General features: G+C 40.7%; 1 protein-coding gene across 1 annotated transcript in view; it reads left to right on the plus strand.

The window, feature by feature from the left end:
- The first annotated feature begins 12,307 nt into the window (after nt 1-12,307).
- Nucleotides 12,308-21,903, plus strand: part of ZC2HC1A (zinc finger C2HC-type containing 1A) — a 34,983-nt gene continuing 25,387 nt past the window's right edge. The window contains exon 1 of the mRNA XM_064706257.1: nt 12,308-12,420. Within this exon, the coding sequence (XP_064562327.1) occupies nt 12,405-12,420 (16 nt within the window). The 5' untranslated portion in view covers nt 12,308-12,404. The remainder of the gene's footprint in view (nt 12,421-21,903) is intronic.

The raw sequence follows: 21,903 nt of genomic DNA on the forward strand, positions 1-21,903 counted from the left end.
GTAATTGGTGACATTTGCTTTTTGTAACCTGTTAGTAAGACTTGGATAGAGAATGATAACCCTTACTAACAAAGTCTTACTGGTTAAAGAATGTAGAAGGGGAGAGCATGGAGCAATCCCTTCGTGCCTTACTAAAAAGCTGTGGGATTGAATGCCTTTGCTGTGAGAAGGAAAAGGAGTACTTTTTAAGGGCCTGCCTGGATTTCAAGAGGGTTGTTAGGCAAATACCAATATAATTTTTCTAATGGCATTTGGCCACATCATTGTTTCACTCTCTACTCCTACTTACAAGTTTCCTAACTGCACTGAACCTATACAAATTTAGGAATTCACCTCTAATAAAGAACAGCAGCATTTCCTCACAACTCCTTCAAGCAAAATCCTCTTTGAAATGAAGGAAAGGTTTGCATAGTAACTATAAGAATCTCAGAATAACATCAGAAACTGTAAGAATGTGAGGTCAGATCTCAGGCTGATGGCTTTGGAAGCACATACTGAACCCATGAAAAGATAAAACAGAGCTTTAGCATCTGCCGATAACAAGGGGTCACATTTTTTCTGCACCAATTATGTGGGTGTAGCCTTCTTTAGACAGAAAGTCAAGCACACAGGTCAAGCCTTTTAAGAACAACTTTTCTAGCTATTCTTAAGGGAAAAAAAAATTCACATCTTGCAAAATGAAAGGCAGAGCCTGAAAAAAAAGCGATTTTGCAGTCTGTTGTTCTAGCCCACAGCAGATAGATTAATAGGCATAGGCAGCATGATCAAAACATATAAAAATGGTATTTCACATCTATTCTTAAGCATAGAGAAGAATTTATATTTTTTTATTATCAATATTTCTGGAAAATGGAGTTGCTGTGAGAAAAAGGCACAATAAGCTTGTTTTGTTATTCTGATACTCAGCAACAATGCATACCCATATCGAGTCACCAGGTTTTCACCTAGTTTTGGTTGGATAGTACTTTGCAGTCTTTATTATTTAGCATGCAGCTCACTGGACCAAGAAATTTTTTCATACTTTAAGGGATGTCCTTCCACTCACACAAAGGTGAGTGTTCATTTAAAAGAACTGTAGCTAAATGTGATTACTGGGAAAAGAAAAATTTTTGTTTTTAAAAAAATCTTGTCTATCTGAAAATGAAGCTAGAATACTTTCATTGCCAAGGCCTACAACCATAGAAAACAGAAAACCTTGTGTCTGTCAATATCACTTCACAAAGCATTACTAAAAGAAGCATAAGGATGAAAATCATCTGCACCACAGCAGCATCCAAATTCAGCTTCTCTGGTGTTTTCATGGTGATTTAATGATGCATAGCAATAATGGGAATATTTCATAAATAAGTAATGCTTTTTGTTAAAATGGCATTTCCTCAAACTAGGAATGGCAGGAGTTTTAAATGTGAAAACAAAAGCCTTGAAAGAAAGAAAGAACCAGGAAAGAAAGAATTTCTCTGCAAACAAAAATTTCTCAGCAAAAAAAAAAAGGGGGAGAATTTGCCTTAAAGGGTGTGCATATGCTATTTTGATAGCAAGTACAGATTTCTGAATTCATAGTACAAACAGAAACAATGCAGAGCTCCTGTAAATTACTGTACCAAGTAGAATACTGCATGCTGATCCATATCTCCATAGATATGAAACAGTGACCTCATCCCTTCTACTCGAATCATGAAATCTGTTATATACAAAAATAGCTACACAGTAATTGTAAGCCATTGGCAAAGAAAAACCCAATTACCTCAAAGAATGTCAGTGGCAGCATTTGCTTCTAATTCTTGTTTTTGTTTATGGCAAAAATAATAATCATTATGTTAGCAAACCAGATGTTTATGCATCAAGCATATTAACTGAACTGGCACGCACACAGCTATAGGATAACATACACAAAAGCTGACTGATTAAGATAATGGATGAATAAACACATCAGCTGATGGAAATTACATTTGAGATTTCTGTGGAGGACTTTGAGGGAAGTACAGAACTGGAAAGAGCTAAAATGGCAATTCAAATATAAGGTCCAACATCCAAAAAGTCTGAGGTCTGAACGTAAGCTGAATGACCTAAGAGATATCTGGGCACTCATATAACGCTGTAGTTCTGACAGACAAATAATAGTACAGGGGGATGTTCAGGTTCTGCTAGGAACTGTGCTGGACTTTCATGTTTTAAATTAATTACAGAATCACGGGATGGTTGAGGAGGGAAGGGACCTCTGGAGGTCATTTGCTCCAACCCCCTTGCTCAAGCAGGGCCACATACAGCAGGCTTACCATGCCCATGTTCAGGTGAATTTTGAATATCTAGAAAAATAGAAACTCCACAACCTCCCTGGGTAACCTATGTCAGTGCTCAGTCACCCTGACAGTAAAAAGCTCTTTTCTGATGTTCAGAAGGAACCTCCTGTGTGCTGGTGTGTGCCCACTGCCCCTCCTCCCATCACTGCGCACTGTGGATAAGAGCCTGGCTCTGCACTCTTTGCCCACTGACTTGAAGTATTTCCACACATGGATGAAATCCCTGTGAGCCTTCTCTTCTCCAGGCTGAACAGCCCCAGCTCTCTCAGCTTTCCTCATCAGAGGGATGCTCCAGTCCCTTCAGCATCCTGTTGGCCCCCCACTGGATGGCCCAGTTCATCCACATTTCTGTGGCACTGAGCTATCCAGGATGGGATGCAGTACTCCAATGCAGTGTGGTATTCACTGGCACTGAGTACCAGTGCTGAGCAGAGCAGCAGTTTCCTCCCTTCTGCTGGCAATACTTTGTCAGTGCAGCCCAGGATATCATTCCTTCTCTCTGCCATGAGGGTGAAGACACCAAGACTTGAGGTACATATCCTGTAGGACTGGTCAGCAGGGAGGGCATGCCTACCTGTAAATATGGGCTGAAGGCTATATTCAGCAGGTATGCAAAGGGCTGACTTGTAAGACATAAATGGGCCTTGCTTTACAGTGACTCAGCCACCATGCTCTAAGCAAATCTCCTCATTTGTCTGCTCGTACGGCGGGCACTTTGGAACCCACTTAGTCACACATTTCTCTGAAGTGCAAACAGCCCCAGCCCCTCAAGGCATGGCTGAAGAGGCTCCATCTATCCCAACTGCATATGGTGATTTTCTCTTGGACACTGGACAGGTGAGAGAACTTGGGGTACTTTGAGATGCCCCAGAATCTCCTTTCACAAGGTCAAATCACAATTGTATGCATAAGTTTGGTTTCAGGAAAAGGTAGGTGTAAATAGTTTCTACTGACTCTGCTGTCCCAAATTTTGTTTATGGTGCATAAAATGCCTACAAGGGATTATACAGACATAGTCATACAAGCCAGATCAGAAGTGCAAATGAGGAGCTGGCTTCATTTGATTCTGCTTACAATACAGAAAACAGTGAGGGAAATAATAATGAGAGAGAAGAACCTGAGGTTGCAGGAGCAATTCTTGAGAGCAAAGTTCTGGAAATAGATGTTTGAATACCTGGAGAGAGTACTTAGGAAATAGCCTAATCTGAAATATTGAAAGAAAATCAAGCCATGAAAGTAACACAAGAGACTGATTTTAAGGTATTCAGAGGAGTAATAGAATTCAGTGGAGTTGCTCCCTGAACTGCCAGTTGTTACTGGCAGTTCTGCCAATGCAGAACTACAGCATTGCTAAGCCAGATCTTCCTGTTCTATTGTTAAAGAATTAGATTCACAAAAATCGAGAGTTTCACACTGGTGGAAATTGAAGGAAGTGGTCCTAGAATCAGAGGGAGGTAGACAGAGATGTAGGAAAGAGAACTCTATATTGCAAAATTTTCAGGAAGTGTAAGCAGTATCCAGTGCTGTAAAAGATTTTTGCTGGCTTAGTTAAGGTTAGATGCACACAAAAAGCATATTCGAAAATACAAAATCGGGCCTGAAGCTGAGTTTCAGTTCCTTGTTTCTCCCTTCAGTTTTAATTAGACGTTTTATAGAATTAGTTCTCCAAAAGTATTTAAAGAAAAATCTAAGGGAGGGTTCAATAAGGAAAGAGACAACCAGCAGTGCCTGTCAGCAAAACACTATTCTTCTTTCATTACTCCCTATGTTTGATCTCTAACTGACACCTTTGCATTTTAATTGACAATACTTGGCACCACCTGATAAGTTTATGATCTAAATGGCCTTCCCAAATGGACATAAAAATCCACTAAACACTTAAAACATGTTTATGTGTTAAAGACTAAGAAGAGGCCCATAAGAAATATTGATGTACAGAGACACAAAATAAAAAAGTACTTATTGGAGGAATTTTGCCCAGCCCATTTTACCTTATTTTATATAAAATCTCTTGAGAAAATAAAATTAAATCCCACTTAAAATCAACAAAATTCTCACAAATATCACAGAAGTGGCATCAGGAAAATGAAAGAAACAAAAATTCCATCTTAAAGTGTTATACATTGATTCTCAAAATCTCCTTCATTAATAATCAGCCCATTATGATATAAAAGCCAAAATCACATACTTAAGCTTTTATTTTGTAAATATTTACCTCTCCTCAAGCAAAAGGAAGATGATTGTGAACAAGAGGCAGAAGGGACAATTTCACCTCTTCATTCTGTTTGTGGTTTTTCATGCTTTCATTTCCTCTTTCCATGTCTTACTCTGCCAGTGTCAGTAATAGCTTGAGATCAAGAAACTTCCATAGTTGCTGGACATTATTTTCACAAGTAACAGCTATTATATATAAATAGTGGGTTTTTTACACTCAGTATCTTAGAGCAAATATCACTTTAAGCAGGCTCTGAATTCAAAGTGTGTCTCATGCTGTTGAATAAAAACAGAAACCTTGACTCAATTTCTGAGATCAATGTATGTAAATCTTTTAAATCAATATGAAATATCACAGTAAGCCAAAGAAGAATCAAGGAAAAGCTACGTCTTATCAAATATTAACCAGTGAATCAAATAATTAAAGATTTTTTTAAATCTCTAAATTCTACAGCTTGATCAAATGGCATGAAATATTTAAAAATACATTGTGAAAATTATTCTAACCTCGCATATGTCCCCTCTGTTTCTGAGATTAAAAATAGAATTATGCCACAGCCCAGTTGCTGATATATTCCAGTATGATTCAGTTTGATGGGCCCATTCCCCAGAGTGAAAGCATGGACTAATATTTCTGTGTTTCTTGCTCAAGCCTGTGTATATTTGGTGAGTTTTTATAAAGACATGGAAGACTTCCTGCCAGATGGCAAATTAGAAAATGAAATGCAACATGTTTTTCTTTATATTAAAATTTACAGTAATTATTAAAGTCACTCATGAGCAACCATTCATCACCACAAGTAATGTTTTACAATCCACTATGTGCCAAATGTGTCTAGATTCTTCCGTAAGTTCTCACATGAAGCTGGAAAGATCAGTGGAGTTGTATCATGTGGTGAAATTAATTTTTTTTCCAAGCATTTAATTACAGAGCAAAGCAAAATTATACAGAGAAAGCCATCTCAGAGTAGCTCAGACTGAGGGCCACCACATTTGTCATAATTATTTTCAGTTTGCTGAAAACTTCTAGTGTATTGATCTATACTTAAAAAGAAATTGATTGCAATACCCTGTGGAGCTGGGTGTGAGAGAGGCTGGAGCATCAGTTTTCATCCCACACTCTCAGTAGATGTAATCACTGACACATCTTAATACTAGAAAACAACACAGGGCATGCAGATATCTAGCATTTGGGGGAAAAAAATCACAAATCATTATGAGGAACTGGGAATTCTCAGCTTGGCCATGCACAAATATTACTGGTAAGAAATAGAGCAAGAAAGGCCAAAGAAATGTAGAGAGTGAGGCTGTGGCTTTGAAAGGAAAAATAAAAAGAGACAATCACAGGGAAATCAGCTACAACTGGAACAGGCCTGGAGAATTCACTCGCTGGGCTCTTTGTTTAACTTAAGGAAAAGTGCATTCAATTTAATGATACTTGGATTAGACAAAAATAAATGTTCATCTACAACTAGATGAAACTTTAGTGTTTTCTTTCTTTGCAAAACTATTAGGTAAAAATGATTTAAGAAGGTCTTCTACTGGCATATTCATGGCTAAGTATTCTGAAAGAACTGCAAATGTGCAAATTCAGTCATATCTCACAGTGTGATAAGGGATGATGTGCACTGCATAATATGTCCAGGTTTTTGTTGAAGAACAGATGGATCACAAGATCACATTCTGGGAAAAAAACTGAGTATCTTAGGTGATAAATAAAAAAGGAAACTTTTCCATCTACCCCTTCAGAATATTTTATTCTGAAACAAAATCTAAGTTCAGCCAGAATTTCTAGTCTTACCATTGTCCAATATGACCTGTTCATCTGCATAGTGAAGAAATAAACTACCAAATTACAATATAAAAGTAGATTAATTTATAAAGCCATTTTAATTTCTTAATCTAAAAAAAAAATGCCTTGAAGGGTGAAATCACCTCATCTTGTTGACAGAATCATGGTACATATGTATAAATTTAATTTTATTCACCGTGCAAGGCATTTGCAGGGTTCCAGAAGAGCAGAGTATTTCACCAGCTGGGTGATGAATTTGATCATAGAATACATAGATGCACCCCAGTTTTACGTCTGCCTAGCAAAGTCCATCTTCTAATTGAGCATTTAGGAAAGACAAACACATAAAGTGCTCTGTGGAACTCTCTGGCTTTGCAAAATCAACTTTGCAGCATTGTTTTTTTTCTCAGTAATCTCTCACTTTTGGCATGTGTTTTGCCTTATAAAACAGATTATGTCATAAACCAGCAAGCTGAAGCATGAAAGTGTGTTGGGAAATAAACACAGTCCGGGGGATTTACCAAAAGTCAATTTGTTCAGCTTACACATTCTGTATTCTGAATTGCCCTCTTATTTTTTAAGAACTACCCTGCTAGTAGAATTCTAAAAGATAACATCCCAACATATATAAGACTGTTATACAGGTTGCAAAAGCCAATATATGGAAAAAAGAAACCAGCAGAGATACTACATCCAGTGATAAAGTCACAGTCGCTTGTCTTCTTCTATTACTGGCTACTCAGTTTGAGAAGATCTACCCAACAGCTGACAAACAAGAATTTAAACTCATATTTTCTTGGTCCTTTGGGCATTATTATAAGTAATTTACTCTTATTTTTTTCAGATTAGAATCAGCTTTATAAATTGAGCAGTTCATGTTCTGAGAGAGCAAAAGCTGTTTACTCCAGTACTGCTTACCAGGTTTTATTGTGGTTTCTGGTCTTGTTCTGTCTAATCTGGGACAACCACACCAAACAAAACTACAGAACTGTACTGAAAAAAAATTGGGTAGCTAAAAAGATTGATAGCAAAATCACAATACTCCATTCCTGAATATAAATTCTGACTATAACCCACAAAGGAACAAAAGGCATTCTTGCAGGAATTCAACTGAGGAATTATTTTAGTAGGAGAGTAATCATTCTTGTCTGTAGTCCTCAACTAACGTTAACTGTAAGAAAAAGCTTATTAGGAATATTTAAATTTTAAAGTCCCCCTGTGCAAGCATATCTGAATTCCCAGAAGCTAGTTACAGTGCGAAGTGTATTAATTAAAATACTGCTCTGGGAGATCCTTCTTTATCCAGTGTTCATTATTAACATGAAAGATAGTGGAAAGGTTTTGATTTTTTATAAAGATTTTAGTCATTGTGACAGGGATTCAAATGGTGAAAAAGAGCATTTGAAATGTTAATGAAATTTGATCATTTTACAGGACTTAGTAGTTTTTTGACACTTCCACCCCAAAGAAATTATTTGCACTACTTCACAAAAACCAGGGGCCAGGTATTGTCAAAACTCTGGATCCCAGAATCTTTTTCTAAAGTGACTAAAGATTTGGAAAAGTACAGTGTAGGGATTTTTCTATATTGATATATACAGGTAGACATATTTATTCCACAGCTCCTCTTGGCTTGTTTAAACTGCTTATAAGATTCATAGCCCATTTCCTACAGCAAACCCCCTTCACATGGAGTGACTGTTGGACCTATGAGTATTTCTAAATGTCAGAGCTTTTTGCATTACATTTTACCAAATATATCCTTTACCTTTCCAAGCATCTCTCACACAAGAGTGGTTACATGACAAACAGGGCTTACATATAGGAAATGAGTTTATTGTTGCCAGTCAGGCTGTGCCAGCCATAAACATCTGCTGGTCACAAACAAGCAAAAAGACAACTTTACATCTCAGCAATACACCTGGGACCTGTGAAGATCGTCCTCCAGTCCTTCTGCAAGAGGCCTTGACAGATTCTGGAAGAAAGATTTGGTGTCACTGCTTCCCTAAGTTTTGAAATTCAGGACACTTTCAAATCTTAGGTCATGACTCCGTGTCTCTAAGCACTTGAAAATGACTGACTTATGCAACCAATGATCTAGACTAACCTGTAACTTTTATCTATGCCCACGTACCATAGGGAAAATGGGTTTTTCTAATATATCACAAACTCATCATTTATGTCTTGCAACTTATCCCTGTGGTCAGGTTCCTTTTTTAACCAACAAAAAATGAAAAACTGTCCCTTTACTGGCCAGCAGAAGGAGACCAGAGTATTTTTGGAAACTGTGACACCTGCTTAATATTTGAGCAAACCTCAGATTGACTTTTATCTCTCTTCTTTGGAACTGCTTCTGAAGTTTGGGCACAGGTGAGCATGGCTGTGCTAGCATTTATATTTCAATTCTTTGAAAAAAGTTCAAGTAAGGAATATATAGCTTTTGGATTTAAGGCTGTGTTTTCCTGATTCTTCTCAGAGACACTCAGGACTTTGAACACTCAGGATGGAAGCTGTTCAGACTGCATTACTTTTTAGAGGCAAAAATTTCTATCATCATTGCTGACTCCACAAAACAACTGATATGGAAGAGGAGCTAAATATATACTGGTGCCTACAGGCTTACCATAGCATAGCAAATGTAACCTAAGATGTATTCATAGAAACATTCCCAGCAGAGGCAAAGAGGTCTCAGTGATGCAATAAGATCACCTCCCCAGGACAGTTTAAGATTCTGATCAGACATGAAATATGAACTAACAAGGAATAGGCCCAATACAGGGTACCATGGTGGCTATGGAAATGGGAAGCATAGATTCTGAAGACAGTGCAGAAGAGCTCTATTTTATTTAGGCTGACAAGCCAAATACTGAAACAGAACGGATGCTAGTTCCCTATAAATGCATCAAAGAGATAAACAATAAAATACATAAGCCAGAAATAAATCTTGGCACAAGTATACATGATGCTAACAAGCAATTAATAAATTTAGCATATGGTTTGAAAAAAAAAATCCTAAATGTTATACGAATGTCATTGCATCAAAAACTTGAGTTTGGCACAGTAGGTCTACAGAAGGAAAACACGGGCTTGGGTTTTTTCAGTCAGCATGAAGATAAATTTGTGAAGGCATTCATGTAGCACAGTGGCTGTGATCACAGAGGAGTTGTCCCCCGCTCCCCATACGACACCACAGTTAAAAGACAGCTCCTGTTCAGCATCAGGAGTCCTTTAAAGTGTGCTGTCCACAGTTACAGTTGCACAACTCATGTTCAGATACCAGCCACAAGAGCCAAAAGAATCTTTCAGTTTTTCAGCAGAATCCTGCTCTGAGGCAAGTGTTGGTGATTCACTTGTCTCTTATCCTGGAACAGATGATAATTTGGCCAGGCAGATCCCATAGACCATATCAACAACAGGGACAAATCTCTACAGACTGTGCTGGGGAACTTGACCGTTACCTCAGATGTGAACAGCACACTGTAGACACTTGAAGGTAGGTGGCCTGAAGTTATTATGCCCCTGTTATATATATGTCCCTGCTTTTAAAAAAATAACCCAAAATTCCAAAGAGAAACAATAAACAAAACCAAACAAAATGCAGAACATCTCCTCTGGTTTTGGATTTGCAATCCACATATGGAAATATTATGAAAGGAAGTGCACTTCTGGTACACTGTCCAAATCGTAAGTTTATCAGGAAATGCTTGCTAGCTATAGGCTTGTTTAAGTTCTGTGTCAAAGATTTAAAGGATCATTTGCAAAGTTTAGAACTTTGCAACTTGGTGGCAAACTAGTTACTTCTGGCATGGCCTGTAATTTTATAAGCATAAACTCTGGAGACCAAAGGCAAATTTGAAATGTACTTTTACTAAATTAACTAGAAAAAATTGCAGCTGGAACTACCATATGTACCCATGCTTTTGGTCTCAAATGATTTTAATCATATATTAGTCATGATTTACATGCTGGCTGTTTGGCATGCAGCATCTGGATCTATTTGTTCTGTGCTAAGGGGATGCAGAAATGACAACATGACCATAATCTCCAATTTAATGTAGTTTTAATGTATTTGTTTCTTTGTGTTGCATTCACAGATGTGCTGTGATAAGGACAGTAACTGTGATTCTATGGACAAGTGAATCTGTATCAAACAACTTGTCTAGCATAAGAAGAGAAATTATTTGCATGTGCCTGTGAAGACAGCAGTAATTTCTGTAAGATTTATTGTACTTCAGAAAAACTTTATTAGTTGCTCATGGCATATTGCCACGAGAAAGACAAATAAAAGTTCTTAAGAAGTAATTCTAAAATAATGGCTTGAAGAAAGAAAGATTGAAATGCTTTGGTTGCTAAAAATGTGGAGACCTTTTGTAAAAGAATCAGAAAAAAATTCCATATGTATCAAGCATTATTTATATTCATTAGCCAACGGCAATTTAGCAGCACTATTTTCCAAAAACATCCATACTCAAATGTTCTCCTGTAGCAGGAGATTCCATCAAGATAACTGTCCGGTTTATCTCGGCTGTTTGAGGGGCCTGAAAGGCCCGGAGGTGGCCTTGGGGCAGCCCGCGAATCGAAGGACGAGAAGAGGCTTCAGTTCTTCTTTCTGGTTTTATGTTTATTAATTGTTTATCTAAAAGATGTTCTTTCAGCCAGCAGAGATCTGCTCAGCAGTCAGCCATGGGCACACTGTCTCTGCCCTCCCGGGCAGCCACGTATCTTTATACCCTTTGTGACGTGTACAATATTTATCATTTTTCCCCAATACCATCTATTCTTATAACTCGGTGTACTCTTAGTAAAAACCAATCGAAAGGTGCCACCGTGGCCAAAGAAGATGGAGGAGAAGAGGAAGAAGAAGAAGGACAGGACACACCCCAATTCCTCCATCTTACTCCTCTAAACCCCCCTGTACATAAATCCTAAACCTTGTGTCTCACTCTCTAATTAACTAATCCCTTCACCCTGTGAAGCCCTCATCCTTGTCGTCTCCTGCGCAGGGTTAAAGTCCTGCCACCAGACACTTCTGGCAACATTCCAGGAGTCCCGAGCCCCCCCAGGGTCTCGGTGACTCAGTATCTCAGGACTGAGATCTTGAGATCCGACAGATAACTAATCTTTAATTAGCATCTCTTTCAGTTAAGAAAATAAGGGGGGGAAAGGGTGCAGGAACACATTGTCTGTTTTCAGGACATGAACCTGAAAACATTTTTTTCTCTGTTTTTCCTGTAGTTGCCCTAGTTTTCTCATTAGCAAGGGGACACTCAGTAAGGCCACACATCAGCACCCATCTGTGCAGCTACTGGGTGCTGAGGGTGGAGGGACCCTGACACCATCCGAGCTGCTGCCTGTATCCATCCAGAGACGCTGGATGCTTTGCCGACTAGACGATTATTTCTCCTTGTGTTCTTCGCTTTGGTCTTCGTGTTCAGGGAGGGTCATGGAGTCTCCCTCTCTGGAGATATTAAAAATCCACCTGGACTCGTCCCTGTATCACCTGCTCTGGGTGATCCTGCCTTGGCAGGGGTTTGGACAGGACGATCCCCAGAGGTCTCTTCCACCCTAACGATTCTGTGATCCTGTATTTCATGGAAGGAGATCGCTGATCACAGCATAACCTCAACGAATGGGCTTCAGGACCCGTCAGATCGCACCTGAGTCAGAATTCGCCTGGTTTTTGCAGGGAGATGCCCACACCCGGTGCCCTGCTCCCTTGGGAGCCCAACCAGGGCGCAGCCTAAGGGCGGGTGACATCTCCCAGGGCGGGTGACATCTCCCGGGCCCGGCGAGGCGGAGCGGGGCTGGCGACCCCCGTACCGGGCGGCGCGCAGTGGGCGGGGTGCAGCGGGGCTGCGGAGCAGGGTTCGCGATCCCCTCAGCGGGCGGGAGGGGTGCAGCGGGGCTGCGGAGCGGAGCGGGGTTCTCGATCCCCTCAGCGGCCGGGGCGGTGCCGATGCCGAGGCAGAGGCCGCCCGCCCGCCTGCCCGCCCGGCCAATGGGAGCGGCGGTTGTTGGCGGGCCGGGCGGTGGCGGCGTTGCCACAGCAGCGGCGGTCGGAAACCGAGCCCAGCCCGAGCCGGCGGTGGGGGCGCGCCATGGAGGGGCTGGAAGGTGAGCGGCAGCGGCGGGGCCGGGGCTGGGGCAGCCGGCGGGCGCCCGGGGCCGGGCGGGTCCTTTGTGCTGCAGCCGGGGCGTGCTCGGGCGGTGGCGGCGGTGGGAACGGGGCCCGGGCGCCGCCTTGCCCGTTGGCGGAGCCCCCGCGGCCGGCAGTGCTGGGGGCGGCGGGGCTGAGGCGGCGGGGGGGCAGCGGGCAGGGACGGGAGGCGGCGGGGCCGGGCGGCGGCAGAGCAGGCTCCCCGCGCTTTGTCTCCCGCTGCTCCGCTCCCCTCCCCTCCCGCAGCGGCCCCGGCGGCCCCTCCCTGCGGCGGCCGCGCTCCGAGCCCGCTCGCCGGGGCCCTGCGGGCTGGGCTGGGTGCGGCGCGGCGTGCGGGCATCTCTGCCAGGAGCCCGTGGTTGTTTTTCTTTTTGCTAACAGATGGCTGCGGTGGGTGTTAAGATCCGCTTATCGTGCTAGGGAAATGTTCGGTGCGGTGAAGAAAACTAGGTATGAATTTGCTGACAGGGTATTTTCAACTTTATCCTGTGCCGGTTCAATTAATGGAAACGTTCTTGCTCTCTGGAGTGATAGCATCATTTTCATCGATGATGTTGTCCGTCATAACATGGATGTGAGCTTGGAATTCATGAAGTTACAGCTTGCAATCTGGGCATTTTTGTAGGCCTGTCATTACTACATTTTGCAAGCTGCTTTAACCATACTACTTTAAAAAATACCTGTTCTGAAAAACTGTACAACAGAGTCATTAAGTCTTCATGCTCTACTTCTCTAGAGGTAACTAAGTGCTTAAATAGGAGTATGCACAAACTAGCCTTTGTTCTTTATCCCTTCTGGAACAGTTGGAGAACTGAAGTAATTTTCACAGAATACCTGTGTTCTGTCTTTAGTAGATTTTACAGTAATCAGACCCTGTTCCTGAGCCTAGTGACTTCATCAAGACTCTAAATTTGGACATAACTTGGCATTAAAATCCCAAGAGCTTTCTTTGATTCACTTGGCATTCTTTGCTGACTATTAATGCCTTTGAAATTTGAAACGTAGTGTCAAGTGTTTATCAAATAATGCCCTTATCAGGCATTCCAGCTCTCAGGACAATGGTATGTTACCTCTCCAGAAGGGAAGAGCTTGCCTTGATTTTGAGTAAGCTGTGCATTTGACTGCAATTGAGACTGCACATCATCTGCAGCACATCTATCAATTGATTTGGCTGTGTGCTGATTTACCAAGACCAGCTATGCTTGCTGTGTTGTGTAAGCTCTAGCACTTTAATTGCAGGGGTAGGAGGAAAGTCTCTACAGATAACAGCAGAATCCTAAAAAAACTTGGGATTTTTTTCATAAAGTTTGTCCAGCTCCTGCCTTTGTTTTTGGCTTGTATTTCAGGAGGTACTGAGAGTGGAGGGAACTGCTAAATCATAGGTGAAATCTCATGTTTTACTTAACCTTTTTTTTGAAAGTACTTTCAAAAGCTAGAGCTTGTCAAAGCTTTTTTCCATCATGTGAAATTTTTCTTCTGAATGCTTGAGATGAATTTCAGACTATCACAGGACATAAGTTATATCTAAAACTCCAGTTATCCTTGCCTTGTGAAAACTCATATCTCACTGTTATCCACTGTCCTTAAATGCGGAAGTTTTTGAAACTGAAGAACAATTTTCTGCATTTTTATGGGTCATTTTATGCCATGTTTTTATTTTTTTAAATCACCACAAAATAAAATACTTCTCTTTCTGCTTCAAAACGTGTGAAGCAAGTGGGTTTTCTTATATTTACAGTTTTTCAGTTTAGGTTGTCTCTGTTCATGTATATTAGCTTAGGCTCAGATTAAGTTTTTGTAGAAAGGTTGCCCTAGCACAGAAGAAATGTAAGCAAAGCCAGTAACAATAATAATAAATTACTTCATTGGATATTGCACTTTTATTCAGTCATTGCTCCACTGGCAACTCAGAAGAGCGTTGCTGTCTGCCATCTTGTATTAAATTTATATTTGGATGTGCAATTGCACAGTCATACCCATCTGACATAGAAGTATGGGCAGCTTCTGAAATCTGGCTCGGCCTGCTGCCTCATTATATTAGTGCTTAGTAATGTCATGTCCCAGAGCTGGCTGGGGCAGTAGGAGCTTGGCAGCTGTGCCTGCGAGGGTCGTGGGGATGGGGAAGGGCAGGACTTTGTTGGCAGCAGTCTCTTGGTGAGTCTGTGATGGTGGCAGACACCCTCAGGCTCAAGATGCTTGTCCTGGACTTCCCAGCCTCAGAAAGGTGCTGGTGCTTTCACTTTGCTGAGGATCAGCATTATAGATGAGAGATCTGTTTTACTTCGGTTTATATAAGCATGCTATTAATAAGAAAGAGCTCTACCCAGTTTATAATGATCTTTCCAAAAAGTGGAGAGATGATTGTGTAATGGTTGGCATGTGGAGCTGCATTAATGACATTTAAAAAGCTCAATAATATTTTCAGTGTCACAGTTGCATTTTCTCACTCTGTGCAAGTTTAAATGTCTGTGAGATGGTAAAGTATGTTTCTATGTCACTTTAAAGTTCCTTCTAAAGTTTATTTTTGTTGCTCCTTTAAGGCTGTTGCTCTATTAGGTTATTTTTTATCAGTATTGTTGTAGTACTAGATTGAGTCAACTTTGTACTTTTAAAGGTTTGTAAAAGTAATGAGTGCATACTTGTCATTAGAGATGACAAATCTGATATTAAGTCTAAAGTCGCTACCTCAACATTTGTTACTTTGCAGCTTGCATGCTGCTTGGCTGGTTTTTAATTTTCATTTAATTTACTGATGAAAATAGAGCCACAGACTGGCTCTGTCTGACAATGTAGTGATCTCTAAGGTGAGCTTAAAAATCTGTTCATGAGTAGTTCACCATGTGTTGAATCTCAGGGCCGTTTTTGATGGATTAACATGTTCTTGTTGCTTTCACTGCTGGATGTCAGGAAGAAAACTGTCACACTGGCTTGTTTGTTGCTCTTTGCTTTGCTTGAGCGAGATGGAACCAAGCACTGAATTCCTGACTTCATTTAAGCCAGAGCAGTCCAATGGTGGTGTTTGATCGGCTTCTCTCCAGTCTGTTGTTTTTTCTGGGAGGATGCCGACAACAGCTGCTTGAGCCAGCTAAATGCCGCTTCCCACACTTGTTCACAGCCCATCCCAGCCTAAGGAATTAGGGGCAGGAGGAATAAGGGGCAGAGGGGCAGCTGTGTCCGAGGGCTGAAGGAATAAGGGGCAGAGGGCAGCTGTGTCCGAGGGCAGAAGGAATAAGGGGCGGAGGGCAGCTGTGTCCGAGGGCAGAAGGAATAAGGGGCGGAGGGCAGCTGTGTCCGAGGGCAGAAGCCCAGCTCTCTGTGGTAGGTGATGGCATCGCTTGCCCAGCCCCAGCTCGAGCAGCCAGGGAAGGCTGGTTGTGGTTGGAAGGGGCTGGCTGGCTGCTGCCTCAGGAAATAGCCTGCAGTGTCAAACCCAGAGCTTTCCCTTGCTGGTCTGCCTAGGGACTACACCCTGAGCAGTCTGGGTGTGTCCTCGAGGTCTCTCTGTACAGCACCTTCTGCTGAGAGCTGGGTCTGTGCTGTTACAGCACTTGTCCCTGGCATGGGGAATGTCTGAGATGCCCTGCTCCACCCCTAACAGCGCAAGATAGAGATCTTTAGGGCTTTATGTTAGTAATGTGACTCTTGAGAGCAAGTGCTTGCAAATTCTTGCTTTGTCAGAATTTCTGAATGCCCAATCGTATTTTTTTCCTTAATAGTACAGAAAATTATTAGGTTTTAAAAATAATGTTAATGTGAGTGTTCTTTTCCTTTTAGAGTTGATCTTTGTCTTGTGTCACTGGATCCATGCAGCAGCTTCCTTGCTTTGGTGGCCATTTTCTTTAGTTCCATTTGACTTCAGGCTTCAGCTTTTATTTTTTTTAATAGGTGTATCTTTTGTCCAACAGAAGAAAGAATTTGTTTTATTGTGCACTGTTCTTAAATCAGCAACTTGGAAACTATTAAAGATTGAAATGCAAAACTGATATTAATGTACACAATTTTTAGTAAGTTTTTAAAATAAGTTATTTGTCTCTGGTAGCCATTTAAACACAAAGATAAATGTGTCTGCACTGAACTGATGCTTCACTGGGCATACTCGAACCTCCGTTAAGTGATCTGAATTTGACATTGAGCACTCTATAACTGGTCAATTTATTTTACTCTTTTTAAGGCCATAATGTTTTTATTTTTTTGATTAATGGTTATTTTACTTAAGGAAAAATCCCAAAAGCTAGTTTAGGCTGATACAATATGGAGAAGTGCACTACCAGAATATGTTTCACCTTTAAAGGAGAGGAAGTAGACAGGAATGTGTGTAGACAGGAATTGAAATGTTTCAGATTACTTTCTTCAGTTTCTTAGAAGTAATAGATTTTATGCCCTTTTCTATAGTTTTTTTTAGATTTCTTGCATTTTTAACTTAAATTGCAGAAGCTAGATTGATCTCCTAATTGACGTCAGTTGGTTGAATATAGTGGAAAGATGAACATGTTTTACCTGCACACAGCACGGTGTGACTGTCATCAAAGGCAGGTGTTGCATCTCATTGAAACCTGTTTCAGGACTATGGTAAGCACTTGACCGGAGCAGCTGAGGAGTGGGCTTGCTTTCTAAAGAAATCCTGAGGGAGGGGCAAACTAGGAATCAATATATTATAAATTAGGTTTATTATCATTTTTTTTAACACATCATATTTTGCCAATTAAGATTCTGATAAGCAAGCAGACTTAGGTATGGATTATTGTGTCCAATTACACTTGTTGTAGAGTGCATGAGCCCAGATTTGCTTTGGGGATCACTATGGCAAGACAGTCTTGGTTTAAGGCTGGTGTGAGAAGGCAAGTGTTTCCCTGACTGCCTTCTCATCATCTCAGTGCCTGTAGCCTAATACAGGAGAACAGTGTGTTTATGAAGCCAGAGCAGAACTGTGTAACATTTACATAGGTTTTGCAGGTCACATGCTTTCTAGTGCTTCTAGTTGATCTTACATCATCTGGCTTTCTATTAACAAGCTTTATCTGGAATTCAGATCTGTCAAATTGTACTTCTTGTTCACCATTTTGGTTGAGTTGCATTTCTGTAGGCTTTGCAGGGGAAGGTTTCATAGATTTTTCTGGGTGACTGAGTGACTCTCTAGAATGCCTGCACATTAACCCTCAGTATGGGAACAAATGGGAACAGTCAGAGGTCTGCTCTCTGTTGCAGGGCTAGGATCTGTTTGGGATCATGTGTAGGTGGTAGGACAGCTCACAGACCTACACAGGACTGCTGTGGTGGATGACTACAGGCTCTTCAGGAAGAACCAGCTGGACAGCATGGGGGGAAGTTGGCCTTTACGTGGGAGAGCAGTGAGAATGCAATGGAGCTTTGCTGTAGAACCACCTGGGGAGTATGAATCAGGCTTAGCAGGCAGACCAGTGTGGGAACAGCTATTGTGGCTGTCTGCTAAAAGCCACTTGATCAGGAAAAAGGTGAAGTCTCCCTCATAATTGGAGAGATCAGTGTATTCACAGGCCTTGGTCCTCATGAGAGACTTTAACCTCTGAAGAGACTTTTAATCTGCTGGAGGGACAAATCAGTAAGGTGCAAGCAGCTAGGAGGCTTCTGGTATGCATTGATGGCAAACTCCTGACCCAGGTGATCAAGGAGCTGGCAAGGGGAGGCAGTGCTGCAGTACTTCATAAGCACAGACATGTGAGATGTAAAGGTCAGGGGCAGCCTTTCCTGCAGTGACTGTAGGATGGTTGAATTCAGGATCCTGAGAGGAGGGAGGTGGGTAAATAGATCTCAGCCCCAGAGTTCAGGAATGCAGTCTGTGACTTCAGGGATATGCTTGCAAGAGTCCCATGAGAAACAACCATAGAGAGAGCTGGTTATTTTTAAGGATCTGTAATGTGAGTGGCACGTTTTCACATTAAAAGTTACACTTCATATGAGGAAGGAAGCAAAGAAGGACAGACAGTTACAGTAAAAGTTATAGTAAACTCACTATGATGTTAGTTGTGCGTGCTGCTGTTACAATCATTCTTGACTGCACGGAACTAATTTCTCAGTCACCAAAAAAACCTATACAGAATCCTCCTCCAGGCTGTCACTTTGAGGCAATGGGTCTCACCTTGATGTGTTATTTTCAAGAAATGCAAACGAAATTTGCCATCATCAGACTCATTCATGTTCAGTGCAATAACAGGGTTTTTGAAATATAATGCATTTGCATTGTCAGACTGAAAAGCTGGTACAAAAATGTGCAGAAGTACTATGAAAGTCTTTTCAGCTTGAGGGAATGGATGCTACAGTGCTAAGGTGTTATCTTTTGGAAACAGAAGTGACAGGTTTATACAAGATTGTCAATGCAGGAGTACAGGAGAATTCATGAGGCTTTCCTATAAAATTGGGAGTAGATAGATAAAAGTAGATTAATTTGCTATTTGTTAGACAATTGTCAAAACTTACCTGCTTAAAAATGTCAAAGTAGATGGATGGTTGAATACTAAGAAGCAGGACTTACTATGATTTCCTCTGTCTTTCCTGCGAACTGCAGAATAGCACAGGTGAGAAGGGATGTGCTTGGTGGGATAAAACATGCACAGTGTCATTTATCAAGCAGACTTGACCAAGGTATAGCAAGTACTGTCTGTTGTTAAGAATTACAGTCAGTGTATTTACCTTACTTGCATTTTCATTTCAAAATTCATTTTGGCAAAATAATGCAAATTTGCAAAACTTTGATCGTAATTTGAATACTTTTTTCCTACTTTGGTACATTCATATTTCCATTATGTTATTTAATTCTCTTCAAAACTGCTTTTAAAAAATTAATGCTATAAATTAAAAAAATTAATGCTCTCATTTAAAGGAATGTTCAAGGGTCTGTGCAACCTGATCTAGTTGGAGGTGTTCCTTCCCACAGGAGGGGAGTTGGACCTAGATGATCTTCAAGGTCCCCTTCCAACCCAAACCATTCTATGATTCTGTGAAGGGTTCCCTACCTGTGTCACTGCATTGGTTTAATTTTTAGGTGGCTCTTGCTTGTAGTATTTGCCATTGGTTAGGCTATGGTTAGTTAGTGTGTTGATTAAAAAATATAACCCAGTTGTTATTGGTTGTTGGACATATGTTAGAGACTGGGCAGTCCTCAGAGAAGCAGATGCTGTGGCTTGATGATGCAGATTCTAACTAATGTGGGGAATGAACAGCATTTTTTATTGTACTATAAATATGTGGAACTCTTAAGTGACAAATACCTTGCCTTTGGAGATGAGAATGGAGTTACGCTAAAAGCAATAAATACAGTTTAGTAGAAGAATTTGGCAAGTGCTCTTCAAGTGATGATTTTCAACACTTGCAGATTACTTGCTGGTTTCAAGTGGTCCCAAGGCAGGGAATTGTACTAGGCTGTTTCTGCATGTTTGAATTGAGGCTTGATGATTCTGATTATCACTGTTGTCTGGCCTGAACAGTTTACTACTATCACTGCTGTCCTTAAATAAAAGATTTTGATGGGCAGATTTTACAACCTGATGAAATACTGTTACAAGGAGCAGTCTTGTTTTCTGCAATTTGTATCTAAGTTCACCCACATATTTGGGTATATAGAGCTCTCCAGATGAGTAAAGTGTAACAAAATTTCAGTTATTCAGCAATACTGGAGGCTTCTGCTCCCTCTAGGTGTGAAGTCTATTTACACAACTGCTTTATCTGTAAGCATGACAGCAAGAACAGGTGACTGTGACAGCTATGGCTGTGACTGTGTCAGATCAAATTTGTGTGTATTGATGGGTCCCCACATTGTACTGAGAAAGATAAATAGAACTGGCAGCTTGCCCTTTCTGCTGTAAATCAATTGTGCTGTTTGAATATGAGAGAAGAGAAAGAATGAAGCTGTTCTCTTGAAATCTAGGTTTCAAGGAAGTCTAAGCTTATCTATAATACTGAAAGTACTATGATACATCTGGAGACTGTATAGCTGTGCTGTCAGACTTAGTGGTCCACTCAGAATTTACTGCTGAACTCTTAACTTCAAGATCAGAAAGTACAGGCAACTAGACTGTAGCCATACTCAGAAGGGATGTGTGCAGCAACTTGTGTAGCTACCAACCCTGTGATTTGGAAGTAGAGCTGAAGGAGGAGGAGCCCTGACAGGGGCAGTTTACAAACATGAATGATAAGATTATTGTAGTCCTGCTAATGAGCTTCCAGTCTGGTTGAGCATCATAGTAGGTTGTGTATTGTGTTTTTGTCTGAGACCTGGTCTCAGGAAGGCAGTAGAATAGGATGTAAAGCTCAGCATCTTGTGAGCTTATCTCAGTATTCTGTGGTATTCACATAACAATTTTGATCATGTCTATCTTTTCTCAAGGTGCGTTTTGATTAGATAAACAGTAATAAATATTTCAGTCCTTCTTCAAGTTAACTAGATTCATTCCTGTTTAATACAAGCATCTCAACTGCTGGTGATTAGCGATATTAAAGTTGGTAAAAAGGAAAAGAAGTGTAGCTGCTGTATAAATAAAATTATTTTAAAAAGTCCTGCATTGTTGCTAAATTTAAAGAGACTGAAGAAAATTGCCATGACACTATCTTACTACCAATTTCTATTCTCAAGACCAATTTCTCAAGCATATCCTCTTTCTGATTCTTGATTTGAGTGTTCCTTTTTTTTTTTTTCTTAACCTCCTCTCTGCAGTGCATCCCAGATTAAAAACTATTTCAGTTAACTTTTCCAGGAAAAAAAATTGCAGTAGATATCACACATTAATGTCTTTTTTAAAAAAATAAACAAAGCCAAAATTAACTCAATTGCAACTTTTACAATTTTATTCCCATGCCTTCATTTTAAGTTATCAAATTTCATGTGGATAACATTGCTAACCCTTCTGTAAGGGAAGATTCATGGACTCCTAGAAAGAAATGTTAAGGTTTTGTGGCTTTGATTTATTTGGTTTTGAGGTGTTTTTGCTTTGAAAGTGAGGAAAATCACAGAGGAGTTAAGCTGAAGGGGTGTGCCCCTTCATAAAAGACACTTGGCTTCCCATTTTCAACAAAACTTCAGGAACTTTCATTTTTTAAAAATAACTTCCTTATGTGCTTTGGGTCAGTGATTTGGTTATGTGGGAGGTGTTGGCAGTAGAAATAGCTCTAGGCAGATGTGATTACCTGCCAGCACTAGGGGAAGGTGGGAATGCTGTGAGGAAATCCAGCTCTGTAACTGCAGCTGCACTAAGTGGTAACTGGCATTCCTTGTGCTTTGGTATGTCACATGTAAATGCTGCTCATTCGGGTCAGCAGCTCTCAAGTCTGCCTCTTTTCATGTGTAATTTAAACACTAGCTCAAATTCTACAACTCAGAAGAAAACTGTGATATGCAACTTTTTTTACTAAGGCAGATATTTGAAATTATTCTCTTCTCAGCCAAATTCTTAATCACATACTGTATACCT

Source organism: Zonotrichia leucophrys, chromosome 2 (assembly GCF_028769735.1).
Source record: "Zonotrichia leucophrys gambelii isolate GWCS_2022_RI chromosome 2, RI_Zleu_2.0, whole genome shotgun sequence".
Lineage (NCBI taxonomy): Eukaryota > Metazoa > Chordata > Aves > Passeriformes > Passerellidae > Zonotrichia > Zonotrichia leucophrys.